Source organism: Microcebus murinus, chromosome 5, assembly GCF_040939455.1.
Source record: "Microcebus murinus isolate Inina chromosome 5, M.murinus_Inina_mat1.0, whole genome shotgun sequence".
In the NCBI taxonomy this organism is placed as follows: Eukaryota; Metazoa; Chordata; class Mammalia; order Primates; family Cheirogaleidae; genus Microcebus; species Microcebus murinus.
This window is the reverse complement of record NC_134108.1, coordinates 112371395-112390937: the sequence shown is the minus strand read 5'-3', so window position 1 is coordinate 112390937 and position 19543 is coordinate 112371395. Positions and strand designations below refer to the sequence as shown.

The following is a 19543-nucleotide window of genomic DNA, read 5'->3' as shown; positions in this document are numbered from 1 at the left end:
CAAGAACTGGAGTATATGGTCTGACAATGCCATTTGTATTTAAGAGGTCAGAAATTGACCTCTTAATGTTTGAAATTGGGGTTTTGTGAAAACTGAGGGTGCTTTGGCCTCAGGTACTTCCTTTGGCCATTGGGGTAATTGGGGGCATATAATACTTTGGGGGCAGCCAACTGAGAAACTGGGATTCTGGTTCTCCCCAGGGTACAAAGACCTGGGAGAAGGAGGTGAATTGTCAGGATCCAGAAGGAGGTCTCCAAAGGACCACTGCCAGTCAACTCTGATCTCTCTCCTCTACCTCAAGTCAGTGCCGCTCCCTCCCTACTCCCCTTGTATTTTCTTTCATGGATTTTCCCCCAGCAAGGCCCAAGCTCTGGCCACAGCTAGCCAGTGCCGCTTTCTGCCAGCTCTGCCTCCCAGCACCTCCCTTTGTCTGGGGTTTCTTTGTCTGGGGTCTCTCTTTGGTTCAGTTCCAGTTCCCAGCCTCCCCTCCCTTTCTCTGGGGCCAGGCTGCTCCCTCCCTCTCTGCGGGGGCTGAGAGGCTCTGAGAGGGGAGCCGGACTAGGTTGCCATGGTCACGTGGAAGCCGCCAGCCGCAGCTGGCCCAGGCAGCTGCTCCAGGGCCTGGGCCTGGATGCTGGGACAAAGCCAGGCGGCCTCAGCAACTACAGACCTGGAACCCCAAGGGTCTGAAACTGGCGGGGACTGGGACCCAGGAGAACCTCGAGCTGGAGGTGAGAAGGAGGAAGCTGAACTGGGAGGGCAGGAGTGGGCACTGGAGCTGGGCCCTCCCCGGAGGTGTGGTGGGGGGAGAGGAAGGACGACGGGGAATAGAGCTGGGGGACATGGTGCCAACAAGTGGGCTGAGGGCCTAGGATGTCCCCAAGGGGAGGGCTGGGCCTGGGTGTCCTGCCATCCAGAGACAGGCTTGATCCCTGGTCTGTCCCACAGGTGCCCTTCCTTTCTCAGCCTTGTACCTGCCCCATCTCCCAGTGTCCCTTAGTTTCCAGCCCTGTTTCAGTCTCCCTCTTCTTCCTCCACCTCTCAGTTTCACTCCAACCCTTTTTCTCTCTCTCTTCATCCTCGTTATCTTGGTCTGTCTGCCTGCTTCTCAGGCTGCTCACTTCCCTCCTCTCTGAGGTGTTTGTTGCCCCCTTTCCCCTCTGTGGCCTCTCCAGTTCCCTTATGTGGTCCACCCTTTTCTCCCCAAACTTCAGTTTCCTCCTCTGAGTCCCCGGGTCTTCCCACTACTGTGCATGCCCTCGCCTCCACCTTCCTGCTCTCTGACCCCCAGTCTCCGCCTGAGTCTTCTGTCCCCTCACCACTGTCTGTATCTGACCATTGGTGGCCTCCTTCCTCTGGTCCTCTGCCCTTCTTTCTCCACTCCCCAGGCTCTCCACAGCTGAGCTCTGGTTCATCTTTCTCCCAGAGCTACGTCATTTCTTCCTTCCCATTTGCTCCTGGCCCTCAGTTTCCCATTTGTACTTGGTGGCTTGACTCATGCCCAGGGCCTTGTCCACCCCCTTGCCCTGCCCCCCACTAGTTGCTTCTCACCCTCCCCAGCTGCATACCCAGCCTGCTCCCCCAGAGGCAGCTGCCTCTGCAGGAAGGGAGCTGCAGCTAGTGTGGGGCCCATCTGGTCCATTCCCACTCTCGCTGGTGCGAGCCTGACGCTGCTCCTACCTCTCTCCTACATTCCTCTTCTCACATGTTTTCAGCTGTTTCCCCTCCTCTCCTTCCTGGGCAGCAGGAGGCCACCAGCCTGAAGGGGAGGGCAGCTCCATGGGAGGGCATGGATGGGGAGGGGTAGAGGGTATTCTGGGGGTTCTGGAGGACACCGGAGGCCTTCTGGGGTTGGGAGTGATGCGGAGATGTGGGATGGGCTTGGGGCCCAGCGATGGGTGAGCAGGCAGTCTTTGGCGCTGCTCTCCCCGGCGGGCCCCGGCGGGCGCTGGATGGCTGGGATTTCCCTCTCTGGCCCCTGGGAATCTCAGCTCCGCCCCGCATTCCAGCCGGCTCCAGCCCCTATCTCTTGTCACTTGGCTCCGCTGGCCCCAGTCCCGCATCACCCCCACTCCTCCAGCCCCGAGCTGGAGCAAGGTGGGCACCTCCAACTAGAACTTGCCCCCGAGGGAGTGAGAAGAGTGGACAAAGGTGTCAAGACTCCCTGGCTTCCCCTACTCTCCCCTCCGTCTGGCATGGCCGTGCCGCCTGACCCGGGCCTGCGCGGGCCTGGGGTGTGGAATGTCCCAGCAGGGTGTGAGGGGCTGCGGCTCCGCCGGCCCGCCCGCCCTGCGTTTCCCGGGAGCTCAGCCCCCGGAGGGCGGGGCTGCCGGCCGCCCAGGTGAGTCCCGGGGAAGCCTTGGCCCCGCCCCCAGCGCGGCCCCACCCCGGCCCGGCCGCTCCGGCCCAGATCCCCCGCGCCGTCTCCCGAGGGGTAGGTGCTCCCCAGGACGCCCTGGGGGCTTGACGGAGGGGAAGGCGGGAAGAGGCATTTCTCCGAGTGACCGTGGGGCTGTCTGTTAGCAGGTCCCTCAGCAGTTGGGGCGTCCTAGGGTGTGTGAACTTGTGCCCTTATGTGCCTCGGCCTCTCCCACAGGCCAGCCTCTTCCTGGCAGTGCTTTTGTGTACTTGTCTGGTTGGGACTTGGCGTTTCTTTTTTGGGGCTGTTGTATGGGACTGCACACAGGGTGTGAGTTTTTATGTACTGTGAGGTGCGATGGGGCGGGCATCCGCAACAGAGACCTTCCCGCGACCGCGCGGTGGTCTAGGCGGTTGGCAGGTGTGGGGTGTGGAGAGAGGTGGGCCCGACGTGGCTCTGAGCCGGACGGAGCGCCTTCCACCACGGGCTCTTCTGTGAGCCCGCGCCCGCCCCGCAGCTCTCTGCCGTGCGGCCGCCTGCCCTGTCCCCTTGCGCGCTTCTGGTGTCTCTTTCCCCTTCCGTCTGGCTGCGCCTGATCTCACTGCGCCTCTATCCTCCTCAACTCACACCCACTTGCCCTGGCTCCGCTTCTGGCCTCTCTTGGCAGGTGATCAGACCTCGGGCTCCCACCGGGGCCGGAGCGGACCGGGCCTAAGGGAGGCTGGCGCTGTGGAGGGCAGGGCGCCCAGGGGAGCCAGCGCCTGGGTCCCTGAGAAGATTGGGGAGTGCCCTGCGGAGCTGGGCAGAGGAACCGAAGGAGGGGAGAGAGGAAGGGGCTAGAAGAGAGCGGACCGGCCGCAGGCTCGGGGCCCTGGAGGAAGAGGGCCCGAGGGTGCGGGGGCGAGCTAAGGTGGCGGGGTGGAAAGAGCGGCCTGGGGCCTGGCCGCACAGGTGAGCGCTGCTCCCTCCCTGCTCCCTCCCGCAGCGGGGCGGGGCGCCGGGCCGGTGGGAACCTGCTCCTGCCTGTGCCCCGGGGCTGCTCCCTGCGCTTTTCTCCGGGAACCGAGCGAGGAAGGAGGGGCGCCATGCCCTCGCGGGGCCTGCGTGTGTGGGAGGCCCTGAGCCGGGCTGCTGCCGCGCCGGGGAGGGGCCGGGGCTGGTTACCTGGGGGAGGCCGGGCGCGCGGGCCTCGCCGGGCGGGAGTGGCGGGCGGCGCCGGGCGTGGGAGCCGTGGGGACGACTCGGTGGGGGGCTGCGAGCCGAATCTGGCGCGCGAAGGCCGAGGGGAGGGAGCGAGGAGCGGGGAGGAGGGGAGGGAGCCGAGGCGAGGGGGAGGCGGCGCCTGGCCCGAGCCGCCCCAGCCCTGGCTCCTCTCCCCGGAACAGGCCCCCGACAGCTGCTCGCGGGAGCCGCCTCCCGACACCGAGCCCCGCCGGCGCCTCCCGCTCCCGGCCCTGGCTCCCTCCGCGCCCCCGCTCGCCAGGCCGCCGAGGAGGCCCCGCTCCGGGCTCGGACGCTGGGGTCTGCCGGGAAGTGCGATGAGAGGTAGGGACAGCGGCGGCGGCCCCCGGGCTGAGGCCTGGGGCTGGGGAGGCGCGGCGGCCAGAGGGACCGTCGGAGGGCGCGGTGGGCCTGCAGCGAGGCGGGGCGTCCCGGGCTGTACTTGGTTGCCCAGCTCTTCTCAGTCGGACCCTGCCCGCCTCCCCAGTGCGCTGGCTCACTGTCTGCAGACTGGGAAGACCCGGGCCCCCTCTACTCAGCATGGAGGAACTGAGGCCTGGAGGACAGGTGCTCCCATATAGCCCCACGGAGTCATTCATCTGCCCCCTGGAGAAAGGGCCTGCCCTCCACCTGGCGGTCCCACAGGCTTCTGCTGTTAAGCCTCCACCAGCCAACTCCCAGTTGGACAGCCTGGCCACAGCCCAGCGGAGAGGAACTGACACTCTAACCTACCAGTGACACCGCTCTTCCATGCCCCATGGTCAGTGATAATGTCGCTGCCAGGGAGCACCGCCCTCAGGGTCTCAGCACCCAGGACCCCCACCCAGCACAGGTCCCCTGCTGGCTGGACATTCCTTTCCAGCACCTCCACCCCTGCCAGGGTCTGGGCTCTGGCTCACTGTTGCTAAGGGGTGTAGATGGTTCCAGAATTGAGTGATGCAGCAGAGACAGGTGAAAGCAGAATGTATAGGGAAATGAACCAGAGAAATGGCTCTTGATCCTATTGTCACTCTTCCTGCCCACCTGTTCCCTGCACCCTTGACTTCCTTCTGGCTTGGTCACCCTTGTGTGTTAGGGGGTGGGCCCCAGTTCTCTGGGGATCATGTGCCCAAGGGCCTGTGCGCATGTGTCTCACACTGTCTTCTGGTCACAGGAGGATGTGGTGTCTGTCATTTCATGTTCACAGGTGTCTGAAGGTGGCTATTCACTAGGTGACGGGGTTGGACTTTAAAGAATGCCAGGGCGTGGATGGAGCTGTGTGTGGACTGGTGGCCGTGCTTGTCCTGTCTCCAGAAGTCTGTCTGAGGGGTTGTCTGAGGTACTGAGGGCTGTGTGTGCTGCGTTTAGCCCCAGTGTTTACAGCCAGCTCTGTAAGTCCGCGTGTCTTACCGTGTGTGGTGTGTGTGTGTACAGAGCTGGAGGGTGGTGCTGTCTGGGTGGGAGGTGGAGGTGGGCAGGGAGCGTGAAGGGCCTGTGGCAGGCTGGCCTGGCCCTGGCTTGTAATTTTTTGTAATGGAGCAGGGTGGGGTGGGATTGGGTTGGTTTCTGGGCCTGTCCACGTGTGTGATGGTGGGGTCAAGATGCAGTGGAGAGAGATGGGGTGACTGGAGATGTTGGGAAACGGGTTGCCCCAGATGTCTCTGTGCCCGTCTGTGTTTCTGAGGCTGCTCTAGCCGCCTCGCTCTGTCTTCCCCGCCTCCATCCTCTGCCTGCCTGTCTTTGTGTCTCTGCCCCCGGCTCCTCTTGGCTCTGCCTGGCTCTGATGACTCATCTGGGATAGGCATGAAGGTTACTCAGGGGAACAAGAGTCCTGCTGTTCCCGAGAGAGGGGGGGTGGAGAGTGGCACCCAGGAATTCCAGGCCAGTCTCCTGGGACTCCAGCAGCCTGCTCCCCTGCACCATGGCGCTGGACCCCAAGGGACCAGGCATGATGTCTTCTGGTTCTAGCCTCTCCTTTGATGACCAAGTGTCCCCTACAACTCAGGCATCCCCCTCAGCTGCTGCTCCAGAGCTCTGGGGTCCCAGCTGCCTCTTACAGTCCTGCCCTAGAGCATTGTGGGAGCAGCTGGAGGAGGACAAAGGGATGGGGAAGTATCCCCCACTCCTCCTACCTCCTAGGGTGACCTGGCTTCCTGGTTTTCAGACCCACCCTCATCTCCAAGGCAACTCAGCTTTTTTGTCAGCCCTGGGCTCTTCCTTCAGAGGCAGCCACCTTCTGAAAGAGGGGACTGGGGACGGGATGTCTGGGTCTCAGGAGGGGAAGGCAGAGCAGGGAGAGCTGGGGACGGGATGCTTTGGAGCTGATGGCAGGGTGGGGTAGGGCTGTGAGCAGAAGTCCCTCAGGATTCCAGGGCCTGGAGAATCAGTGCAGGGCTCTGGGACCAGCACTTGTTACAATAACTTTTCCTTCAGCTGGGGCAAGGGGAGGAGCTGCTTGGGTTTGCAAGGAGATGCCTGCTGGAATGGTCTTAGGTGGAGTGAGCTGCCTGGGCCTGGGCGGAACAGAGTGGGGATTCTCCAACTTTAATGGGCACAGATCACCAGGGATTGTGCAGATTCCAGTTCAGCAGGTCCAGGGCAGCCAAGATTCCGGGTGCTGCCCATGCTGCTGAGCCGCAGGGCTGTAGAGGACAGTAAGATTAGAGGCGCTGGACTCCCCCCCTTAGAATTCTGGGCTTCTAGCTGGAGGGACCAGGGTCCACTGGCCCAGGCTTATCCAATGTTTAATTCTATCATATCCTTCACAAGGAATTGCCCAGCCTTTTTCTGGGACACTTTATTTTTTAAAAATCAAAATAATTTTGATATTCTTTAAACTTTTTTACATATCATGTGATTTTACATGAATGCATCAATGTTACCCTATGTTATAGGATTTAGAAAAATAGTACAATCAGCTTGTCTTTACCCTTTTTGTTTGCTTTTTCTTCTCTTTCCTCATTCATGTTAACTCATGTTATGTTTTATTGTTATAGTCTATTATGTCACCTCTCTCTAGGCATACATATGGGTGTATATACAAACATGGAGGTTTCTTTATTCATTGTTTTCAAAAGGTGGGCTAATTCTTCATACTTCTGTATCTTGCGTTCGCTCTCTCTCTCTCTCTCTCTCTCTCTTATTTATTTATTTATTTATTTATTTATTTTGCCCTCTCTCCACCCCTGCATCTTGCTTTTTATATTCAACAGTCACATAGGAAATTGAACTGTCAGATTTATTGCTAGTTTGCTACTTTTCATAGCTGCATAGTAGTCCATGAACCTTTATTTTTTTCCCCAGCCCATCCTTTGCAAGCATTCACATGGCTTACAGATTTGGGCTCTTACAAAAGGTGCCATAACAAATATCTTTGGACATTTGTTCTTCCTAGTGCTTCTCCCCCTCCGTCTGGCTAGATCATTGGAAGGGGGAATGCTCGGTTGAAAAGGACGTGCATTTTTAATTATAATAGATATTGCTAGATTGCTTTCCAAATGGCTGATAGTGTTACATTTCCACCATTGTACACGGTGGCTTCCGTTTCATCACTCTCCACTTAAAAAATATTTTTTAAGTGGCCGGGCACAGTGGCTTACGCCTCTAATCCTAGCACTCTGGGAGGCCGAGGCGGGTGGATTGCTTGAGGTCAGGAGTTTGAAACCAGCCTGAGCAAGAGCGAGACCCGTCTCTACTATAAATAGAAAGAAACTAATTGGCCAGCTAATATATATATAGAAAAAATTAGCCAGGCATGGTGGCACATCCCTGTAGTCCCAGCTACTTGGGAGGCTGAGGCAGGAGGATCGCTTAAGCCCAGGAGTTTGAGGTTGCTGTGAGCTAGGCTGACACCACGGCACTCACTCTAGCCTGGGCAACAAAGTGAGACTCTGTCTCAAAAAAGAAAAAAAAATATTTTGTCAATCTGATTTGTATTTCTCTGATGCTAGTGAGTTTGACTAAAAAAATGTATGTTGCCAATTTGGCTTTGCTTTTCTATGAAATGACTGTTCAGATGCTTTGGCTATATCTCTTGGGTTGTTTATATGGTTTTTTTCTTGTCAATTAGTAAGAGGCTTTAGTTTATTATAATTAGTAACCCTTTTTACCATATATGTTATAAGCATTTTTTACAGATGTTTGTTCAGAGCCATTGTTTATGGGGTGTTTTGCTCTTTATTGATTGGGAGAATGGGGCTTTTTTAGGCAAGTTGTTAAACTGATCTCTGCCCCAGTTTCTTCATGTGTTAAATGTGGACAGTAATAGTATCTACCTTAAGAAGGGACTGAAGATAAAATTATGGATTCTGTTTAAGGGTTTAGCCTAGTGTCTGGCACATGGAAAACATTCTAAAAATATACTTGATACCGTTAAACAATTCCTGTTGTTGTCATTTTACTGCTGTCCCCAAAGCGGCCCATTCTGTCTCTGTCTGTTGCTCTTGGCTGTGACTCGGTCCCTCTGATTAACTTACCCACTACCCATTTCGTCCCCTGCAGAGATGCTGTCCCCACCCCCTTAGGCCGGAGGGATCAAGAGCTATGGGGCCAGGGGCCCTCTCTTTTCTACTGCTGCTGTTCTTGGTGGCAACTGGAGATGCTGACATGAAGGGACATTTTGACCCTGGTGAGGAGACTGAATCACGGGTCCCTGAAGAGTGGGGCTTGAGAGGCAGAGAGTCGAGGGCCTTGACCAGTCACTTGCCTGTTTTCACCCAGCCAAGTGCCGCTATGCCCTGGGCATGCAGGACCGGACCATCCCGGACAGTGACATCTCTGCCTCCAGCTCCTGGTCAGACTCCACGGCTGCCCGCCACAGCAGGTGAGTGGCACACCTGGGGCTGCCCCAAGGGGGGCTCCTGGGACCTCTACTTGCTCTTCTAACTCCTCTGCCCAAGCCAAGAGGCTTCAAGAAGGCCCATGCCAATAAAAGCCCTGAAGTCTGGGGTGGGGGTTTAAATACTAGAGACAGAGACAGACCAAGGGCCACATGTTCCCTGTGACCTCCCTCCCCTTCCCAGGCTGGAGAGCAGTGACGGGGACGGGGCATGGTGCCCTGCAGGGTCGGTGTTTCCCAAGGAGGAGGAGTACCTGCAGGTGGATCTACAGCGGCTGCACCTGGTGGCTCTGGTGGGCACCCAGGGGCGGCATGCTGGGGGTCTGGGCAAGGAGTTCTCCCGGAGCTACCGGCTGCGTTACTCCCGGGACGGCCACCGCTGGATGGACTGGAGAGACCGCTGGGGTCAGGAGGTGAGGCAGACGGGCAGTGCCCAGGGGAAGTTGGCTCTCCTCTCTTCTAGCTACACTTTAAACACCACCTGTACACTGATGACACTCTAGTTCATGTCATCTCCAGCAAAGCCTCGCCCCTGAGCTCCATCCAGTACTGCAAACCTGACCACCTCTGGACCTCTCCATCTAGTTGTCTAATGGGTGTCTCAGACTTACCATTAACTTCCTAAGCTGAACTTGACTCCCACTCCCACCCTGAACCCGCTTCTCCTCCCTCATTTTCCAGCATAGGAAATGGTGCCACCATTGCCCAGTTGCCCAGGCTGTAAGCTAAGGTGATATCCCCAATCCCTCTGCTTCTCTCACTTCCTTCTTCTAAATCATAAGCAGGGCCATGTGTTCTACCTCCATGGCCATTCCTGAATTCTATCTCTCCTCACCACTCCAGCTCCACTGCCCTAGCCTTAGATGAATGCAGTAGACACTAAACTGTTCTCCTTGTTTCTGCCTGGAGTCAAACCTCCACCTAGGCTACGTCTAGGGACCCTAGAACACGTAAATCAGAAACAGTGCAGCTGACTCCCACCCCTCCACTGTCTTCCACTCTGCCAGAGCAAAAGCTGGGCCCCTCACTGGTGCAGCAAGCCCGGCCTGGCCTGGCTCTTGCCTGCAGCTCCTGCTTCTTGCTCCTCCTTGGCCACACTGCTCCTGCTGGAACAAGCCAGGGCCCCTTCCCGCTGCTTCAGGACACTTCCACCGGCTGTTCTCTGCCTGGGAAGCTCCACATATGCATGCACTCTCCCACACCCCATTCAGTTCTCCCCGAGGTGTCCCCACGGAGCCTTTTCTGCCCCTGCAGGACTGAGATTCCAAGTAGGAGAAACCTCATCGCTGCCCTCCAGCCCAGAGGGGAAGGGTGTCACAGGGAACCCCGTATCTCACTGGTCTGTCCCTGCCCCCTGCCCCCGTTCTTCACAGTTGTTTCCCCAGCTGGACTCTCAGTCCACGAAGGCAGGGACTGACGTTCACCACTGGGAACAGGCTTGGCACAGAGTGGGCTCTCAGCCGACTGCTGCTAAGTGAACAGAGGGATGGAGCAGGAGGGGAAGCTGAGGCAGGGGTGCAGGGCTGTGAGGACTGGGTAGAATCTGGGCACAGTGGGATGTGTGTCCTGGAGATGAATGGATGGAGCCAGCAAAGAGTGGGGAGCTGAGCCTGGAGTCTGAGGACAGACTGTCAGGGCCGAGAGAGGGTCAGAGTCTCTGCTCCAAATGCCTGGCTGCATCCCGAGTGCTGTGTGCTCGGTGCCGCCCCTCACTGATCTCTCAGTGGCCACTGTGGGCTGGAGCAGGGAGCCGCTGGTGGCTGGGAAGGGAGCTCTGACATGGAGCCCTACCCACCTGTCCACCCCTGCTTCCTGGCCCCTAGGTGATCTCAGGTAATGAGGACCCTGAGGGAGTGGTGCTCAAGGACCTTGGGCCCCCCATGGTCGCCCAACTGGTTCGCTTCTATCCCCGGGCTGACCGAGTCATGAGCGTCTGTCTGCGGGTGGAGCTCTATGGCTGCCTGTGGAGGGGTGAGTACTGCAGCCCCTGCAGACAGTTTCCTGGCCTGGTGGGGTGGGGAACGTGGAGCTGGGTATCCAGGATTCTCCTCCTCCTGTAAGGAAGCGTCTCAGCACCAGTGGGCAAGAGGAGGGATAAAAGAAAGGGATCTGAAACCTGCCTGGCCTGATGCAGGGCCAGGATGGAGGCTTTGTGCCTGACACCCCTCTCCTGCCCTGCCCAGATGGACTCCTGTCTTACACCACCCCTGTGGGGCAGACGATGTACCTGTCAGAGGCTGTGTACCTCAACGACTCCACCTATGATGGACATACCGTTGGCGGGTGAGGGGAATGGGCCCTACAGGACATGGGCCTGGGGTGGGAGGGAGGACAGAGTGCGGGGGCTGATGGGCAGTGAGATGGAAGAACTGGGGGGAGGTATCTGTTAGGTGGGGCCTCAAGGGACAGGACTGGGAATGAAGGACAGCAGGGTGGCCACCAGCCCATATGACACTTTGTGCAAATTAAGAAAAGGCACCCCTTTGCTAACACACATCTGTTGGAAATTGTCACAATAAATATATCATAGATCAAATGGCGCCTCTTTCAGGCGGTGCCTCTGTGCAGGGTGTGACCTGCAAAGTGCCCGTGATAGGGTGGCGAGAAGGGAGGAGTGAGCTGCACTGGGGTGGGGGGGACGAGTGCATGCGGGCCAGGCACTGGGGGTTGAGGACATAGTGCCTGGACGTCAAGACCCTCTTCCCTTCTCCTCTTCCTGGTCCCCTCCTGTCCAGGCTGCAGTATGGCGGTCTAGGCCAGCTGGCAGACGGTGTGGTGGGGCTGGATGACTTTAGGGAGAGCCAGGAGCTGCGGGTCTGGCCAGGCTATGACTATGTGGGATGGAGCAACCACAGCTTCCCCAGCGGCTGTGTGGAGATGGAGTTTGAGTTTGACCGGCTGAGGGCCTTCCAGGCCATGAAGGTGAGTGAGTCCAGCTCTCGGGGAGGGCTTTGAGCCAGGCTATGTGCTGCTGGGGCATCTCCAGGGCTCTCCTGGCCTTGACTCTCTGTCCCTCCTCCCTTCCCCCAGGTCCACTGTAACAACATGCACACGTTGGGAGCCCGCCTGCCTGGTGGGGTAGAATGTCACTTCAAGCGGGGCCCTGCCATGGCCTGGGAGGGGGAGCCCATGCGCCACAACCTAGGGGGCAGCCTGGGGGACCCCAGAGCCCGGGCTGTCTTGGTGCCCCTGGGCGGCCGCGTGGGCCGCTTTCTGCAGTGCCGCTTCTTCTTTGCGGGGCCCTGGTTACTCTTCAGTGAGATCTCCTTCATCTCTGGTAAGCCCTGGATTGCCAGCTGACTTGGTTCCTAACCCTGCAGTACGCCTAGCATACCCGCTCCTGGCACCCTATCTGTCACCTGTGAGGCTTCTCAGCCAGGAGTGCCCCTTCTGCGCCTGGTTCCCTGCATGTCTCTGTCTTTCCTTTGTGCTGATGTTGAGCCTGTGTGAGGTACTGCTGTTAAAGCACGGAGATACTTCTGTACTACTTGAGAAGTGGCCTCTTCTCCAAACCTGGTGGACACCCAGGACCCTCATACTGGGCTCCCCCCTAGGAGGCCTCCATGTCCCCACCATCCAGCAACTAAAGGGTTAACGTCTGCCCCAGCTGGCACCTTCCAGCTGTGACTGAGAGTCACCCCTGCTCTTGCCCTTTACTGGCAGCTCAGCGCTTCCCTCCTCTGACTCCCTCCTTTCTCCTCTTGCTTCTCCCCAGATGTGGTGAACGACTCCTCTCTGGCTCTGGGGGGCACATTCCCACCAGCCCCCTGGTGGCCGCCTGGCCCGCCTCCCACCAATGTCAGCAGCTTGGGTGAGCGCCCGGGGCCCCCTTGGGCGTGTGGACCCTGCGCGCTGTCCCTCCCAGGGCCTCCCTCTGGTCGGGTGGGAGCCTCCCCTTCTGCGTGCTGACCCTCTGCCTCTGCCAGAGCTGGAGCCCAGGGGCCAGCAGCCCGTGGCCAAGGCCGAGGGCAGCCCGACCGCCATCCTCATCGGCTGCCTGGTGGCCATTATCCTGCTGCTGCTGCTCATCATCGCCCTCATGCTATGGCGGCTGCACTGGCGCAGGCTCCTCAGCAAGGTGGGCCGCGCGTGCGCGGGGCGGGTGCGCGGGGCGGGTGCGCGGGGCGGGTGCGCGGGGCGCGGGCGCGTGCGCGGGGCGCGGGCGCGAGCGCGGGCCGGCGGGGGCTGCAGGCTGCAGGGGGCTGCAGGGCGCAGTCTCCTAGCATCACTTCACCAGAGTAGGGCGCAGTAAAGAGATCACTTCCAAAGGGGCGGGCCGGTGTGGGGGAGTCCCCCGGACCCGGAGGAGCGAGTCTGGAGAGGGCGCCTTGACAGGGGCGGAGGAGGGCCTCGCTTTCTGCCCCCGCCAGACTCCTGCAGGGGCGCCTCTCTGGCCAGCCCAGACCCGGGCTGTGGGGACAGTCTAAGCTGGTCAGCCTCTGGGGGCGGAAGCAGGTGGAGAGCAGAGCTGGCGGCCGCGAGAGGCCTGGCACACCCCAGTGGGGGTGATCGCGCTGAGGTTGCTAATCGTGGACGGGTCAGAATTGGGTTGGAATCCCATCGTGGGACGTCAAGGCATTTACTTAGATGCTCCTGAACTTCCCTTTCTTTCTTTTTTTTTTTTTTTGAGACAGAGTCTCGCTTTGTTGCCCAGGCTAGAGTGAGTGCCGTGGCGTCAGCCTAGCTCACAGCAACCTCAAACTCCTGGGCTCAAGCGATCCTCCTGCCTCAGCCTCCCGAGTAGCTGGGACTACAGGCATGCGCCACCATGCCTGGCTCATTTTTTGTATATATATATTAGTTGGCCAATTCATTTATTTCTATTTATAGTAGAGACGGGGTCTCGCTCTTGCTCAGGCTGGTCTCAAACTCCTGACCTCGAGCAATCCGCCCGCCTCCGCCTCCCAGAGAGCTAGGATTACAGGCCCCTTTCTTTACGTGAGATGGAGCTAACGTAGCTGCAGACGCAGGCGCTTGTGAGGGGAGAAGTAGGCATAGCGCCAGAGACAGTGCCGCATATGCCGAGCAGCGGCCGCAGCTAACCCTTCCCGCTCCCGTGACCAGGCCGAGCGGCGGGTATTGGAAGAGGAGCTGACAGTCCATCTTTCTGTCCCTGGGGACACCTTACTCATCAACAACCGCTCAGGTCCTCGGGAGCCACCCCCTTACCAGGAGCCCCGGCCTCATGGGAATCCGCCCCACTCTGCTCCCTGTGTCCCCAGCGGCTCTGGTAAGACCTACCTGGTTCCAGGCCCAGCTCCGTCCTCTCTGCCTGTTTTCTTATCGTATCCCTTCCCCTCTCCTTTCCCATTCTCCTCTTTTCCTGTCTTCCCCATTCTCAACTCATTTTCTTATTTCTGTGCCCCTGGGTACTGTCCATGTCACTCCATGGCCCTACCATATAATCTCCACCCCAAATTTCCCATGTATTATGCATACTGCCCTGTGCTCTCATCCCGTCTCTGTATCTGCATTCATCTCTCTGTCTTCTTTGTTGTGCCCTCTCATTGTGTCTCCCGTGCCCCTCTTCTTTTTCCTAGATTCACCATGTTTCTTCCTTCTGTCCATCCTTCTATCTATATTTATACATTCATTTGCCTGTCCGTCCGTCCATCCATCCATCCATCCTCTTTTCATCTAACATCCATCCTACTGTCCATCCATCCATCTGCCCTCCATTCATCTAACGTCCATCCATCCATCCATCCATATTCATCAATCCATCTGTCTACATTCACATACCCATTTGTCCATCTATACAACTATTCAAATATCTGTTTATCATCCATCCATCATCCATTCGTCTTTCCCACCATCCTCAATCTGTCTGTCCACCAATTCACCATCTCTCCAGCTATCTGTCACTCCCCAGGTCCTTGTTCTGTCCCATCTCTGTCTCTTAGTACAGTCATTCCCATCAGCCCTGGTCTTGGCCTATTCTGGGTTTCCCTGTCTGTCCAGCCTCGAGTCTCATTCCCTTCCCTGTGTCTCCCCCCTCCTTCTCCCGACAGCGTTGCTGCTCTCCAATCCAGCCTACCGCCTCCTTCTGGCCACTTACGCCCGTCCCCCTCGAGGCCCCAGCCCCCCCACACCTGCCTGGGCCAAACCCACCAACACCCAGGGTAAGCCCCTCTGCCCTGGGCTCCGCCAGCCTCCCTGCACTTCTGCTGGGGCAGGGAAAAGCCCTCACACCTTGCAATCCCTCCTCGCCCCACCGTGGCCTCTTCTGCTCTCCTGAGCTCCCAGGGAGGAAGCTCTTGTGCCCTCAGCTCACCTCTGCTGCTGCTTCTCCTTCTTAGGGACTCCCCCTTGAACTGGGGAGTAGAAAGCTTACTGGTCCTCAGCTCTGCCCCACCATCTCTTCCGCTCTCCAGAGCTAGGCAGGAGGTTGCTGCGGTGGCCCCAGGCTCTCCTGAGACTCCTCCTCTGTTCCCTCTCTAGAGCTGCAGGAGGAGGGCCTCACCCTGGGCGCTTGCCCTGTCTCCCACATGTGTCTTCTCTCTGCAGTCCCAGAGGTGAAGGCTCTCACCCCCATCCTTCTGTCTGCTCCTCCCCCCCTCGGTGTTGCCTTCTCACTGTGGCCCCTTCCTCGGGGCTAAGAGGGGACAGGTGCTTCCACTCCTGTGTGTACGCTTCCTTTCCTGTGTTGGGCTGTGAGGAACTGTCACCCTCTCCCTCTCTGTGTGCCCGTCTCTGCTTGTCTTTGAGCTTGGTGTGTTGGGTGGGAGGGTCTGGGTGCTGGGTAGGGTGGAGCCAGGCTGAAAGTAGGGAGAGTAGTGGCGGGGAGGGAGCCTGTAAGAACAGGCCAAGAGTTTGGAAAGGGAAGGGTGACTGGATGCTGGGACCATCCTTCTTTCAAGGTGGGTAGAGGAATTCTCTTCCAGCCGGGACTTAGTTCAGGGTCTCTTGAGCTGTGTTGGGAGATGCCTAGAGAGTAAGATTATGGCAGTTTTGCTCAACTGTTTCCGTTGCCTTGAAAACCTCTGGAATAGCTAACTCTCATCCAAGTTGGTGGGTGGAAGAGCAGGGAAGACACAGGGCAGACCTAGTCTCTCACCTGACTGGAGACTGGGGCTTCTGGGAGTCTGGGGTGTGGAGAACTCCGCTCTCAGGCGCTGTCCCTGATGCCTTGTCCTGTCTTCTTCCCCTAACCCCTCCAGCCTGCAGTGGGGACTATATGGAGCCCGAGAAGCCAGGTGCTCCGCTTCTGCCCCCGCCTCCCCAGAACAGCGTCCCCCATTATGCCGAGGCTGACATTGTCACCCTGCAGGGCGTCACCGGGGGCAACACCTATGCTGTGCCTGCACTGCCCCCAGGGGCGGTTGGGGACGGGCCCCCCAGAGTGGATTTCCCCCGGTCAAGGCTCCGCTTCAAGGAGAAGCTTGGCGAGGGCCAGTTTGGGGAGGTAAGGAGGATGCCTGCACGGCCATCAGTAGGGTCTGGCCCAACTGGGGGTGCTGGGGCCATGCCTGCATGTCCCCCCCAGCCAGGAGCCTTAGTCATCTGTGACTGTGTTGCCCCATTTGACCCTGGGACCTCAGTGAGCCTTGTTGTGTCCCCCTAGCAAAAGATCTTTTTCCAGGTGCACTTGTGTGAGGTAGAGAGCCCTCAAGATCTGGTCAGTCTTGATTTCCCCCTTAACGTGTGCAAGGGACAACCCTTGCTGGTAGCTGTCAAGATCCTACGGCCAGATGCCACCAAGAATGCCAGGTGAGGACCAGGGATGGCGTCTGGAAGCTGTGGAGGGTGGGGAGCAACCTAGCGAGAGCTATGACGGAGACCGACCGGGGTGCTGTCTTGGAGAGGGGTTTGCGTTTGTGCTGCGGGTAGGGGTGCCTGGTCCACCAGAGCAGAAGGGCAGGTGCAGGCTGCCCCCTGGGCGCTCCTCCCACCTTCCCCCTGCCTCTCCAGGAATGACTTCCTGAAGGAGGTGAAGATCATGTCGAGGCTCAAGGACCCCAACATTATCCGGCTCCTGGGCGTGTGTGTGCAGGACGACCCCCTCTGCATGATCACTGACTACATGGAGAACGGCGACCTGAACCAGTTCCTCAGTGCCCACCAGCTGGAGGACAAGGCGGCCGAGGGTGCCCCTGGGGATGGGGAGGCTGCCCAGGGGCCCACCATCAGGTACCCACCCCCCCAACCAGCTCCCCAAGGGGTCTCCTCTCCCCTCACTGCAGCCTGGAGGGAAAGAGTGCAGCGTGGGGCGGGGAGGTTGGGAGGGGTTCCAGGAGGCACTGGCATGAGGAACATGTGACATGTTAGTCCAAGACCATGGACAGAAAGGCTGGAGATGACGGTGTGAGGGTGGGGAGGAACTTGAGCCCTGCCGTGACTGCCCTTCTGCCCTCTCTCGCCCTCCTCCCCCCATGTCCAGATTGGGGAGCACAGTCCAAGAAGAGCTCCCTAGGGTTGGTGGCCCAGAGAGGTTGAGTGGAAGCCACGCGGCCTTGCGTGGGCATTCCTTCTCAGCTTGGGGAGCAGGAGTGACCTGCCCTGGGGAGAGGGGTCCCCTTCATCTTCTGGACAGGAATCTGTGAAGCTGTCCCCCATGACCCTCGGTTGTGGCCTCCCGTTCTCAGCTACCCGATGCTGTTGCATGTGGCGGCCCAGATCGCCTCAGGCATGCGCTATCTGGCCACACTCAACTTTGTACATCGGGACCTGGCCACGCGGAACTGCCTGGTTGGGGAGAATTTCACCATCAAAATCGCAGATTTTGGCATGAGCCGGAACCTCTACGCCGGGGACTATTACCGTGTGCAGGGCCGGGCAGTGCTGCCCATCCGGTGGATGGCCTGGGAGTGCATCCTCATGGTGAGCAACCTGGAGACAGGCCAGCAGGACCAGGACAGCGAGGGGAGCACCGGCTGCCACTAACAGCTCTGGTGTCCCCAGCCAGTCGCCTTCTCTGGGCTGCGCTTCCCCCTGGCCCAAGGGACTGGAGAAAGCAGGGTGCTGTGGTATGATGGGAAGGGGCCAGGGGCCAGGAGTGGGTACCGGCGGCATGGAGTCAGGGTGGCACAGAGCTTAGAGATAAGGGGCAGGAAGAAGCTGGAGACCGAAGGGGTTGGGTGGAGAGATAGGGTCAGGACCAGAAAATGGGGTGGGTGGGAGGAGATGGGCCAGGACCCAGGAGGGGGACCGTGGAGAGAAGGCAGAGCCAGAGGGGCGGCAGGGGAGCAGAGTCTGTGCTGCCTGATGCCCTGCTCTGCCTTTGTCGCCCTCTCCGTGTGCCAGGGGAAGTTCACAACTGCCAGTGACGTGTGGGCCTTTGGGGTGACCTTGTGGGAGGTGCTGATGCTCTGCAGGGCCCAGCCTTTTGGGCAGCTCACTGACGAGCAAGTCATCGAGAACGCGGGCGAATTCTTCCGGGACCAGGGCCGGCAGGTCAGAGTGGAGTGGGGGATGGGTGTGAGGTTGGGGGTGGGGGTAGGCAGAGCATGACGTGGACATCTGGAGACTAAAGAGCACTGGTCCCCTGCCCCTCCTTTACATGGTGACAATGCAGGTGTACCTGTCCAGGCCACCTGCCTGCCCACAGGGCCTGTATGAGCTGATGCTTGGGTGCTGGAGCCGGGAGCCTGAGCAGCGACCACCCTTTTCCCAGCTGCATCGGTTCCTGGCAGAGGACGCGCTCAACACAGCGTGAATCAGCATCAGCTGCCAGTGACACTGAAACAAGAGGAGCCAGCGACACCCCCACCTCACTCCCCTCCTGACTGCCCGTCACCTCTGAGAGAGGCAGTGTGACTGCAGGTGGGCTGGGCCTGCCTGGACACGCTCTATGTCTCCTTCCTGTTCCTCCTTCCTAGAAGTCCCCGCCGCCCTCCAGCTGGCCCTGTGGATCGGACCTCCTGACCCCTCTAGCCGCTCTTGGGGAAGGGTGGGGCAAATACAGGGCAGACACTGGACATGGACTCTCGGAGCTCCTGGGCCCCACTGGACAACACTGGTTCCTGGAGAGGTGGCTGTGCCCCCAGCCTCTCTTCCTGTCACACACTGGACCCCACTAGCTGAGAATCTGGGGGAGGGAGGAAGACAAGAGGGGAGAAAGCTGCTCCCTGTGCTTGCTCCCGCAACTGTCCTCGGCTTTGGGTTCTTCCTCCTCCACCACCTGGAGCACTGGACCTGGGGTGGCCCCTGCCCAGCCTTCAGTCACCCCAGCTTCCCACCTTTCACGTTGTAGCTAGAACTCTCTAAGCCTGTCCATTTCTGTGAGTAAATATTGAGATTAGGGGGAAAGAGGGAGCAGTGGCCTGTGGCCCTGGTGTTGGACATCTCTATTGTAGCTGCCATATTGGTTTTTCTATAATCACATGGGGTTTGTACATTTTTTGGGGGAGAGACACAGATTTTTACACTAATATATGGACCTAGCTTGAGGCAATTTTAATCCCCTGCATTAGGCAGGTAATAATAAAGGTTGAGTTTTTCATAGCTGTGTGTTTTCTAGGGTTTTTAATAAAATCTTTCTCCTGCCCCTCTCTCCTGGCCCATTTCTTGTCTTCCTTCTCTTTTTCCTTCCTCTCCCCATTCCATTGGCCACCACCTGTCTTGCCCAGTATCGTGTTCTGTTTCTGCATGACCCAGCCCCTTGCCAGGGCTGCAGCGGGTCAGTCAGGCCTGTGCTTCGGAATCTTGTTTTGTGCCCTGGACCCCTTTGGCCGTCTGGAGAGATCTGATTCCTTCTCAGAATTGTTTTAAAACCCATAAAATAAAATGTGTAGGATTACAAAGGAAACCAATTGATACAGTTTACCAAAATGTTAAGAAATTATGATATAGTAATATACGTGCTTCTTGTTGATACATTTAATAAGATCTAGCAACAAGCATCATAACTACTTATATTTTCTAAATAGCAATGAGAATAAACAATACTTTGAGATTTTTACAACTGTAGTGGGATATAAACATAGTTGTCTATTAGTGATAAGTCACAGGTTACTGCTAATACTATTAATATGTGGGGGTTTGGCCCATATTCATAATTGAAGGAAATGCTCATTTTCAGTTAGAGGTTAGTAAAAGTGAAGGTGTAATTTCTTTTTCTTGCCCCAATTCTAGGACCCTCTGAGGTCTGGGAGTCCAAGGTGGACAATCCCTGGATTAGGCTGGTCGAGTGTGCAAATGGCCCAATG

The 19543-nt window shown here is 58.2% G+C and overlaps 1 protein-coding gene across 7 annotated transcripts; it reads left to right on the top strand.

The window, feature by feature from the left end:
* The first annotated feature begins 647 nt into the window (after positions 1 to 647).
* DDR1 (discoidin domain receptor tyrosine kinase 1) lies at positions 648 to 18839 on the top strand. Of its 7 annotated transcripts, XM_012736358.2 has the most exons (20): positions 2387 to 2434; positions 3745 to 3904; positions 4767 to 4898; positions 8060 to 8186; positions 8279 to 8381; positions 8581 to 8809; positions 10220 to 10367; positions 10580 to 10679; positions 11132 to 11318; positions 11427 to 11673; positions 12112 to 12207; positions 12323 to 12474; positions 13461 to 13626; positions 14408 to 14518; positions 15557 to 15801; positions 15979 to 16106; positions 16308 to 16526; positions 16982 to 17216; positions 17640 to 17789; positions 17911 to 18839. In XM_012736358.2, exons 3-20 carry the CDS (start codon positions 4815 to 4817, stop codon positions 18049 to 18051), a joined length of 2868 nt encoding a protein of 955 aa, XP_012591812.1. In that variant the 5' UTR covers positions 2387 to 2434; positions 3745 to 3904; positions 4767 to 4814; the 3' UTR covers positions 18052 to 18839. The 7 variants fall into 7 exon arrangements, with proteins under 7 accessions (XP_012591820.1, XP_012591821.1, XP_012591812.1 ...); XM_076003541.1 differs by lacking the exon at positions 4767 to 4898; XM_012736364.3 differs by lacking the exon at positions 14408 to 14518.
* Positions 18840 to 19543: the final 704 nt, after the last annotated feature.